At 52.5% G+C, this 11,463-nt stretch overlaps 1 protein-coding gene across 1 annotated transcript; it reads right to left on the bottom strand.

Moving 5' to 3' along the window:
• Positions 1-2,309: 2,309 nt before the first annotated feature.
• Positions 2,310-2,768, bottom strand: LOC106729157 (oocyte zinc finger protein XlCOF15). Its single transcript, XM_014556216.2, has one exon. The coding sequence runs from the start codon at positions 2,766-2,768 to the stop codon at positions 2,310-2,312; it is 459 nt and encodes a 152-aa protein (XP_014411702.2).
• Positions 2,769-11,463: the final 8,695 nt, after the last annotated feature.

Below are 11,463 nucleotides of genomic sequence, written 5' to 3'. Positions count from 1 at the left end.
TTTCATGGGGCTTCCCACCTCCCTACTCTGACCCCCTCCTCTCCTGTGTCTGCCACGATTGCAGTGTAGTATGTTCAACAGGTAGAATTTTGAAAAGCAGAGAGAACTATTCATGCAGAAAGCATAGCCTGGTAGGGGCAATAAGGAAACCAGCCTTTCTGGAGCAAAGTCACCCAGTGCAAGAAACAAGTTTGCAAAAGTAGAGGAAGCTGTGAAAGCCGTGTAGAGGTTTCACGTTGAGATGTAGTAAGAAAGAACTCATCTTTATTTGGGGTCAAAGTGGTGACAGGATAGACCTTTTGTCCCAAGGTGATCTTGGCCCAAATAGTTGCTGAACAGTGGTGGTAGAACTGGAGAAGGAGGTGTGGAATGTGACTTCTCAATAAACAAATTGGCAGGTGACCTACTGGAATGTATGATCTTATCAGAGATGTGATGAACTTGTATATGGCTGAGTATTACAACTTCCTGAGATAATTGTTTTATTAACTTTCCCAGTTTAAATTCCATAGTCCAGTATGATAATTTCTTCCCAACGTATGCTCACGTTCTGTTGCCTCTCTCCTTCTTTGCTACTTCCCTTGCTTAAATCACAAGGCTGACTAAACCCAACTCCTTGTCCACTGTGTGGCTGGGGACACAGGAGGAAGTCCAGGTTTGTCCCATCGACTTCAGGTGAGTCCTCAAGGCCACCAGACGGTCACGCCCACCACCCTGGTGCATCAGAGTGGTCCATCGCTCTCCCACAACTTTCTAGACCTTTACTTCATGTTTTTCTTCCCTCCTCAAACTCCAGCACTTCTTCCCCCACCTTCAGTCTCATCTTGTCATATTGCTGCCCATTATGGTGACAAAATGGAGACAAGCAGAAGAGGACCCATGCAAGCGCCCACCACCTTCCACATCCATCCTCTCTGGACCAGGGCTCACCCCTGTGCCTGCCCTTCTCTTGTTACAGACAACTGTCCGTGCTCCTTGGGCAGCCAGCCTCTCCTCCTGTGCACCCAGTGACATCTCCCCGTCACCCTCCACTCACCAGGGACATTGCCCCAGAAATTCTGCCTTCCCTCTCCTATAGCATCAGTGTTTCCTTCTCTGGGTCATCCCCATCAGCTTAGAAACAGGCTGATTTTTCTTTCAGGTTAAAAAACCAAAACTCGGCCACATTCTTCCCTCCCAATTACTGTCATGTTCCTTTCCTTTTATTTATTTATTTATTTATTTATTTATTTATTTATTTATTTATTTATTTCATATTGTATTTTATTTTATATATATTTATATTTCTTCAAATGACCATGTATTGCTTCTGTAATTCAGTTATTTAATGTCTGTAAGAAAATAGCTGAGCATGTTCAGAATATCACTCAGCATGGTGACAGGAGCCTCAAAGTGCTGGTGGGATCTACCAGGAACTCCGGGAGTTCAGAGGGTGATCACACTGCACAAAGACACAGCTGTCCCCCTGACCCTGATGCCTGGGCATCGTTTGCCAACTAGCTTTCACATCGATCTTACGTTTTTCACAACCACTGGTTTATTTTATACATTTTATCTTAGTTCTGCCACGTTTGAATAGTTTTTGGAACGTGATTATTGTATAGAGAACATTCATACCACGCAAACTTACTCTGTATGGAAGAAATGGATGAAAAACAGAACAGTTCAAATGAAAGGCACACTCTTACTGTTTCATATTGCCTGCCTGACGCAGAAGGTCAGCACAGGACCGTGAAGCTGAGCCAGTCAAGCAGAGCAGCGCCAGGGCTGGGCTGCCCAAGATGAACAGTCACATCCTGTTGCAACCAACTGGCATCGGAAAGTAACCAGACAGAACGAAAAGTGACGAGGGTTATGTGACCTGCCCTTGCCCTTGACCAGGTGCTCGGGGCTGCGAGGTGAGGACAGACCTACAGCCTGTCTGGATCCCAGAGGCGTTTAGAATCCACCTATGTTGCAAATAAAGACAAAGACCTACATTTTCCGTTTCAAAAATAAAATCTGGACGCACTTGAAAATAGTAACTTTCAAAGCATCACTTTGTCCAGGGAGGTGCCACAGCCATGCCAAATCCAGCAGGCGACCAGGTGCTGTTGGTCCCGGACTGCAGACTTGGGCCCCTCCTGTTGTTGGACCTGAAATGCACACACCGATCACGAGTGGGGAACAACCCGGTGCGTCCTGTCGGGCTCACTCTGGCGCCGCTCCCCTGGCCCGGAGACACCCTTCCGTGGGGCCCAACCTGGAGCATCAGCCCCTCATTTCCCTAGAAGCCCCAGCTTCTCCCCTCCAGCCGCTGCTTCCAGAGCTTAGCTCGCAGAGGTCCAAGCCGCATCGCTGCACGAGTGGGACTTCGGATGATTCCGAAAGCTGGGCTTCCAGATGACACCCTTGCCGCACCTGGCACACTGGGACGGCCTCTCTCGGCTGCGGATGCGCTGGTGCTGGGCGAGGAGGGTGCTGTAGTTGAAGGTCTTCCCGCACCACTCGCACACGAAGGGCTTCTCGCCGCTGTGGACACGCTGGTGGCGGTGCGGCGTGGAGAGCCGCGTGAAGGCGCGGCCGCACTGCCCGCAGATGTGCGGCTCCTCGCCCGCGTGCGCGCTGCGGTGCTGCGCCAGGCACGAGCGCTGGCTGGATGCGCGGCCACACTCCCCGCACGCGTGCGGCTTCCCGCCGCTGTGCGTGGCCCGATGTCGCACCAGGCGCGAGAGGTATTTGAAGCTCTTGTCGCACGTTTTGCACGTGTGGGCTGTCTGCGTTTTCATGCTTCTCTCGCGGGCCCCAAGGCGGGGACTAAGGGAAAGGCTGGGTCCCCATTTACCGCCTTTCTGGGAACCTTCTCCTGTGGAGACTGTCCAGCACGTTCGGTGCAGTTGTCTCTCCTGGGAGAGGAAGGTCCCAAGGCTCCCTAACCTGCCCTTGTGCCAGAGGGTCTCTTTGTAGACCCGTGTTGGAGGCTCACCCCCTGAGCAGCTTTCAGATCCTCCTCCTTCAGGCTCTGCACCTTGAGTAATTTTCACCCTGGCAGTCGCCTGCTTACACAGAGACCCCCATTTGGAATCTGTGCCAGGGTCTCCTGGGGTCTCTCCCTCCTTGGTTTCCAGCAGCTCCAAGCCCCAGGGCTCCTTTCCTTGCTCCAGCTGGGAGATGAGATCTGGTTTGGATTCTGGAACTCCTGGGGCCAGGAGGCCGGGAGCTGCCCGCCGTGCTCCGGGGCGAGGGCAGCGGCGGCGGCAGGGCGGCGGGGCCGGCTGCGGAGAGGGGAGCGGGCAGAGGCGGGCGGTGGGCCCGGGGCCCCAGCTACGAGGCTGGCGGGGGTCTGGGGCCTCTCCTGGACGCCGACGCTCTGCGTTAACGTGAGAACCGGGGCGAGCGGGTCAACCCGTAACAAAGCTGGGCTGCGGGGTGGGCACCGCGAGGGCCAGGCAGGGGAAGGGCGAGGCGGCGGCTCCCAGGTTCCGCGGTCCAAAGCTCGCGGAGCGGGTGGCGCCGCCATCGGAGCCGCGTGCCCGCTGCGACCCCCCACCCCCCCCCCCGAGGCCCAAGCCCTGAGCCCCGCTGACCCAGCGGGCGCGCGAGGGCGGACCCCCTCCTTTTATTTTTTTTAGCAAGAGAAGTTTTTGAACGTGTTGTTTGTACTCACTGTCTCCAATTCCTTCCTTCCTGCCCCTCCTGAAGCCACTCCTTTCAGACGTTGCAGCCACCTCTCACTCAGACTGCATGATCAAGGTCACTGGTGACCTACGCATGGCCAAATCCAGAGGCCAGTGTGAATGCTCATCACACCTGACCCGTCAGTAGGAGGACCTGTCACTTGTCCGAACTGGGATGCATTTGAGAGTGAACAGTGATTAAACCTAGTCCATAGGTGGGAGCTGGGGCGGTCAGACCAAGGCAAACCAAGACAAGTCAGCAGATTCCAAGCAGCCGCTCACTCTCTTCTCTTTGACACCTTTCTGCTCTTGGCCTTCAGGGCAACAGTTAGCAGGCTGTCCTCCCACCTCCCTGGCTGCTCCTTGACTGTCTCTTTTTCCGGTGCTTCCTCATCTGCTGGTATTCTAAACAGGGAGGTGCTCCTAGGGCTCAGCCTTGACCCTCTTCTCCTCCCTACACTCGCTCCCTCAGTGGTTGCATCCTAGCTCAGGGCTTTAAATACCCTCTTCATGCTGATGACTCAGATTTATATCTGGCCCCATCTCTCCTGTGAACCCAAATATCCAGCTGCCTACTCTGTGTATCTGCTGGTGTCTCCAACGGAATACATTCCCCATTGAGTTCCTTTTCCCTCCCAATCCTGTTTCCCATCAAAGTCAGTGGTATCACAACCCTCCCAGCTGCTTTGGCTAAAACCCTCAAAGTCATCCTTAACTCCCATCTTTCTCTCACAGCCCTGATCTGCTCAACCAGCAAACCCTGTGGACATTTACACCCAAACAGATCCAGGACTTGACTGCTTCTCAGCATCCTCCTGCCTCCACCCTGGTGGGAGGCACCAGCATCTCCAGCTGGGACTCTGGTAACAGCTCCCTAACTAATCGCCTTACATGTCTGCCCTCGCCCCATCCTCACTCCTCAGTAGGAGCGACAGTGTTGCAAAGAAAGTCAGAGAGTGTCGTGTTCCTGCTAAAAACCCTCTGTAACCTCCCTTCTCATTTATAAAAGCCACACATTCTTGCCCTCACTTGCCTCACTCTGTGACCACGTCCTCTCCGACTGCCTCCCTTGGTCCTCACCCCTTCGTCCGTTCTGCTCTGAGGCCTTTGCAGCTGCTGTTCCGTCAGCCGAGATGCTTGTCCTCCAACTATTCACCTCTGTTCCTCCCTCACTTCCCTTACATCTTCACTCAAAAACCACCTGCTCACTGAGTCCTTCTTAAAATCAGTCCCACCAGAGCCCTGACACTTCACATCCTCTCCCTGCCTGTGTTTTCTCTTTAGCATCAACCACTGACTGACAGTTTTTATCTCTTAATCTTATTTATTGGCTGTTTCTGCAGCTGGAAGTGAAGTTCCATTACTGCGTGATTTCTGGTCTATTTCAGTCCTTGCTGGATGGTCTGGATGGCCGTGTACATTGTATTCTTTTGCACTGATCCAATGAGAAGAATTGTAGAATGCCTTTTCCAGCTGTATTGGATGGTAAAGGGATGATTGTTTCCCAAATTCCAATGTTAAAGTCACTGATACTTGCTGGAAGTGAAATTTAGGAGATTTTATTTTGGTAATGAACTGCCATGACTTTCTGGACTGTTTTCTCCTCTGTACCAAATTCATTAGTCTTTATTTCCTATTTTGAACTTTATTTCACCTTTAATACTTTGAGCAATATTTCATATTGAATGGTAAGGAAATCTTAGAGGTTTTCCTACCCACTGTGTGGTCGAATCTTCTCTGAAACTAATGCATGCAGCTCTCTGGATAAACTGGTCAGTTGAGGTTTTTGTCAGAACTATTTGCAAACTTGCACAAGAGCAGAATAGCATGTATCTAGTCGTCGTCGAATTCCACTTGATCCTGTTTCTTGACTTGACTACTGTATACTCCCCAAAGCCCCAGATCTGGCAGAACATTTACCAAAAAGAGTAGTTGTCATCTCTGAGGGTAGGATTCTAGAGAAATTTTCAGTTTTCCAATTTTCTGTAATGTAGGACTTATAGTAAGCATGTATTACTTTTATCATATAGGAAATAAAAATTAAAACAAAGTGCATTACAAAAAACAGACCCCAGCACCTAGAACTGTGTCTGACACAGACTAGGCACTGATACATATTTGAGTGAATTTCCTTCCTGCAAAGGACAAGAAATGAAGGAGGAGATGTCACAGCTACAGCCAGTAAATGAAACCAGACGTTTATCTTTTCACGTGAAATATTACATAACCGTGATAAAGTTTCTTGCAACAAGTCCTTCAGAACATTAATGATGCAAAATAAACCACAAACAAAAAGGGATCTGTGATCAAAGAAGTTTGGGATACATCGCACAGGAGACAAGGAGAGATTCACAGGGTGCATTAACATATGAAACTCTCTGAGAAATCCTTCCGTAAATAAGCTTGTATCTTTCTCTGCCTTCCCCCGTTCCCACTTCATCTGGCCCTTCCGTTAGGCTGTCCAGCTTCCTGGAACACCTTCCCTGGGCTGGTGGAGCACCCACCTCACATCTCCAGGTTAGAACTAAAGTGCAGACCACTCAGCCCTCAAGTGGTGAGTCTTCCACTGGAAGCTAGTTTTGTGGAGAAGCAGGTGTCATGCAAAATCCATGCCCACAAGGATGCTGGTGGGCGGGAAGTTGCAGGCGCCATGTCCTGTGTCCTGGACCAGGGGTTGGACAGGCAGAGTATGCACCCTGAGGGGTAGCAATGCAGCTCCATCTGGGCAGTACTGTGGTGTAATTTGGTCCCTGTTCCTGGCTGCTGTTCTGTCTCTGTTGAAATCCAGTGTTCTGCAAACACATTTGAGTCAGAATCCTTTTCTTAAGAAAACACCTAACTTTCAGAGAACAGCAGCATCCTTTGGTGGTCTGCTCCACGTCTGTGCCGAAGGGCCCTGCAACTCCCCTCTCCAGGGCACCGGAGGCGGAGATCCTGACTGTGCATCACCTGGTCTTACTGCTTCTTGACTCCGGGGGCCAGGCCGGGGCATCAGCGCTGTGCTCAGGACGCAGCTGGTTACAGTGTGCAGCCGGCGTTGAGAACTGCTGGGTTAGGGCCACCATTTCCCTTCGTTCCAAATTTAGAAAAGGGATTTGGGCAGCCACTGGGAGCGTGTCCCCGTGTTCACATAGAACATCACAGACCATGGCCAAGGCCATCAGCACCAGCCAGTACCTCCAAGAGAAGAGCAACTGCTTAGGGAGTGGCCTTCATCCTCCATGAGGTGACTGCTCCCCTGTCCCCAAACCCAGGTGCTGACAGGCAAGCTTCTGTATCAGTCTGATGGCCCTGGACCCAGGGAGCAGGGGGAAGAGCTGCCCTAAGAGCATCCAGCAAATGAGCCGAGAGGATGCTGGGGAGAGAAGTAGAGAAGGCCAGCAGGTACAAGGACGAAATGAGCCCCGAGGAGAGCTGGACCCGGAAGTCCACGGACCTTGAGAACCAGCATGGTTCTTTCAGCTTTGTGGTCACAATCCATTCAAAAGAGGAACTCTTTGTCTTTCTTCCCTGGCATGGATCCCACCTGGATTTGGGAAGACCGAGCTCCCAAACAACTGAATCTCTTACATTAGAATGCCTCTTCCGGGGCTTATTAATTGTTTAGGAGAAGGTGGGCGGTGTTGGCCAAGGAGGTTACAGGGTAGTGAGTAAATATGCACTTCCACTAACCCCTGAAACACTGAAGGGAGCCCCGCTGCTCTGAGCGACTCGAGCCTGGGAAGCTGCCCCAGGCTTTGTCTTTGGACTTTCTGTGTTGAGGCCGACCCTCCAACTTTGCCCTCTGTCCCAACCATCACATTTGAAAGTCCCAACATCTCATTGAAAAAGATAAGGTTTCTTTTGTTCTATAGCTGCCCCTTCTAGAATGTTCTAAGCAACAGGTAGAAGAGGATGTGAATGCTTTCAGCACCTGCTTAAAAGTAGCATTTTTAGCCTAATAATAACTCAGGATGCACCTGTGAAGGGGGTTCAGATGGTGGCATTTCAGTTTCTATAGGAGCAGAACATTCCGTGGGGTCCTCCTCCCAAAGCAGCAGCACGCTGGGGGTTTCTTTCACTCTCGGAGGTGCAAAACCAAAGCAGTAGTTTCCCCCGGTCAGTGGAAGTCCCTCCCACGCTCACTGGGATGAGGACAGCTTTGCCCCCACACCTTTCAGGCTGCTGTGGGGGCCCGGGTACAGCTCTCAGAAGACTGCAGATTCACAAGAAGAGGGCAACATAGCAATGCTGTTTGTTCCTGGTGGTGACACTGACCCCTGTGCCATTGCCTCCTTTGTTTGGGACGAGGCTGTGATGGTGAAGTTTCTTCCTCCAGGAAGCCATCATCTGAGGGAAAACACATGTGACTTTCACGCATTCATTCAACAAACGTGCATTCAGTGTCTGCACCAGGCATCATGGCAGCATCTCTTACCCCATAGAGACTAGGAGGGAGGCCTGGCACACCAAAAATTACAAAAACACATAATTACTGTTCTGTTCGGGGATCTGGAGAGAAAGGACAGATATTCTGGGAATTCAGAGGCAGGGCTGAGCACAACCAGCTGGCCATGCTGAGTGGCTTTGGGGAGGGGTGTTGGTGGGTCTCGGAAGAAAGGCAGGCCTGTGATTGGCCCAGAGGAGGGGAGACCTTCTAGGCAAAGTGTATTTGGAAAAGAGTAAGTCATTTAGTCTTCGCAGAGCCTGGCAGAGAGAGATGGGGAGAAAGATGTGTCTCTCACCCAGCACTTAAGTGTCTGCTACGTGCTGGGCAAGCGAGTTCTAGGGGGAGTATGGGGCTTTGTGGGGCTTTCTGATGGAGAAGAGGGCCAGTTAACTAAGTGAACACATACTTCTGCAACAAAATGACATCAAATTGTGCAAAGGGCCACGTGGAGATGAAACTGTGCAGCGGTGGGGAGAGCGTGGTGAGCAGAGGGCGGCAGCTCTGACGGATGCTTGGGGAAGGTCCCCGAGGAGGTGATGTGGGGGGGAGAGACCTGAGGGCCCCACGAGGCCATTCCAGGGAAGAGAGGGAGCCAACCAGGGCACCGCAAGTGTGGAGGCAGGAGATGCTGGAGAGTAATGAGAACAATCCAGCGGCTAGTACGGGGTGGGGAGGGGTGCAGAGGGCACAGGGGATGGGTTGAGAGGGCATCTTTCCTGAAGTCCCCTGAAAGTGGAGGCAAAGAGTTGGGATTTCATGCGAAGAGTAAAGGAAGCCACTGAAGGGAATTCAGTGAGAGTGTTACGATTCCGCACACAGCAGCTGTGGGAAGATCAGGTTGGAGGGACTCTGGAACCTAACGCTGGTAGTGCGAGGCCGACCTCAGCTATGTTTCAGAAATGGCAGTGACTGAGACCAACAATAGGAAAAGGGGAGAAAGGGTGTGAGCTGGCTTTCTGGTCTGAGCCGACAGCAGGGAAGCACTGTGTTCCCAGCTGGAGACACTGAAGGCCAGGCGGATTGCAGGATTTAGGCTCAGCCGGGAAGGCTGGCAGGTGGTGAGATGGAATAGGCAGCGGGAGCTCAGAGAAAAGGTCTTGGCCGGTAACGTAAACGTTGGAGTCATCCGCCTGCGGACGGCTCTAAAGGCACCCTGTGAATCAGCTCGGCTGGGAAGTGAGTGTGCAGCAGGACAGGACGCGTGGGTAGAAGCCAGCACCTGGGGGTCGGGCTGAGGGGCCTGAGGGGCCTGAGGGGAGATGCACAGGGTGGGAGGAGCCTCAGAGAAGCCGCCGCCAGAGCTGACCCCGAAGTGGATCCAGATCCGGCCAGTGCTGGCCGGACCCGAGCTGAGCTGCCGGGAAGCCGAGTACGATGAGCGAGCTGCGTGGACGTCCTCGCTGACTTTGGTGTCAGTGGATGTGGGAGCCCAGGGAGGCATCGGCTGAAGAATGAACCAACAGTGACGTGTGGACAGTTACGGAAAGATTTTGCAATGAAGGAAAAGTAAGGAATTGGGACAGTAGCTGGGGGGTTGTGAGCTCAAGGGGTGTTTCCTATTTTTAACTTAGGAGCTCCTAAGGAGGTTTGTCTGTGGCTGGGAATGACCCAGCCGAGAGGGAGAAGTCAGTAGTTAACGCAGGGCAGGAGACAGCTGAAGGCTCAAAGCCCGGGATGGTGTCTGGGTTCCCCCCGCTGCTCTAACAAACTACCATGAACCTGGGGCCAGAAAACAACACAGGTGTCTCCTCCGACGGTCTGGAGGTCAGAATCCAAATCAGTTTCATGGGACAAAAGTCAGATTGCCCATCTGGAGGCTCCAGGGGACAATCTATTTCTTGCTGTTTCTGGCGTCTAGAGCTGCCTCCTTGGCTCATCGTCCCCCCGCCCCCATCTTCAAAGCTGCCAGTGGAACATCTTCAAATTGCCGCCTGCTCTGGTCACATCATTACTCCTCTGGAGTCGTTTCCCTCTGCCTCTCTCCTGTGACAGGACCTACCTAGATATTCCAGAATAACCTCAAGAGCCTTCATTTAATCACACCGGCAGAGTCTCTTTTGTCCTGTAAGGTAACACTTGGAGGTTCCAGGGATCAGGACCTGGACATCGCTGGGGGCATTATTCAGCCGCCACAGATGGGCTCCAGAAGCTGTGGAGGACTGGCCTTTGCCAGGAGGGGGAGACGTCCTTCCTTCTGGGAACGAGAGGGGAGAGGGGAAAGGGATCCACGCAGCTGTGTAGATTTGGTGACGCAAAGATGAGGGAGTTCCTGCTTGGGGTTCAGTTTTCTGGGGGAAGTATGAGGTCACGTTGACAGCTGAGAGGGCTGGTGACTGAAGGAGGGTGGAGATGCGGAAGCATTGCGCTGAGTGGGACGCCAGTCTACCCCTCAGGCTGGCCAGTGTTGCTGTGAGAGCGCAGCGAGGCTTTAAGTATGAGACTCCAAGGGACCTAATCAGGAGGCTGGGGAAAATATGGCACCCTGGTGGCTTGTGAGGAGACTGCACAGAGTGGGGAATCGGGGGCTCAGAGGACACTGAGCAAGTGAACTGGAGGGGCAAGAGATGTTGGGCAGAATGGGATGCCCTTGGTTCAGATTTTGGAGACGGCGCAGTTTCCGAGATAAGTTCTAGGGTTTCCCTTTGGGAGGGAGTCACTGAGGGACAGGGAGTTGGGTCTTCCACTTGGATGCTGAAGATATTGGGAATGGAGGCAGGAAAGAGAAAGAGGTGGCTGGGAATACTGTGAGACGGGAACCAAAATCTTCAGTGAACAGGGTGGGAGCAACCTGGAAGAAGTTAGGTGATAGAGTGGGTGGGTGACGGGGACTGGAGGAGCCGTGGGTGCCACACTGAATGGCTTCCATGGAAAGGGCGCTAGGGGTTTGCAGGAGGAAGAAGGAGAGATGGTTTGGAGGGAGCCAGAGGAGCAAAGAAGCCCTGCTTTCCTTCCTGGCTCTAAGGGAGCGAAGATGTGGAAGACAAACAGCCACCGCTCAGCGGGCTCCTGTGTCTCCATGCCTCTGAAGGTAAGGAAAGGTGCTGATGCTCTAAGAATGTGTGCTAGTCCTTGGGTGGAATTTCCTCATAGCACAGTGGAAGAGTTTGGGAGGGATGAGGTTTTGAGGAGCATTGGGACAGGAGTCTGGCAAATATGAGATTTTGGGAGAGGATCCCTGGGCTTCTAGTGGTGAATTTCATAGGATGCAAAGCACAAGGAACCACATCTCAAAGGGCCTTGAGTGACAGAATGAGGAACCTTTGCCCTGGAGGTGGGAGGTGGGGGGGGAGATGTTGAGCAGCAGACCATCATGGTGAAAGGCAGGCTTTGGGAAAGTTAACTTTCCAGGCTTGCGTATGGAAGAGGCCCTTAGAACAC

The sequence above is a fragment of the Camelus ferus genome, chromosome 20 (assembly GCF_009834535.1).
Source record: "Camelus ferus isolate YT-003-E chromosome 20, BCGSAC_Cfer_1.0, whole genome shotgun sequence".
In the NCBI taxonomy this organism is placed as follows: Eukaryota; Metazoa; Chordata; class Mammalia; order Artiodactyla; family Camelidae; genus Camelus; species Camelus ferus.
This window is presented reverse-complemented; position numbering and strand designations above follow the sequence as displayed.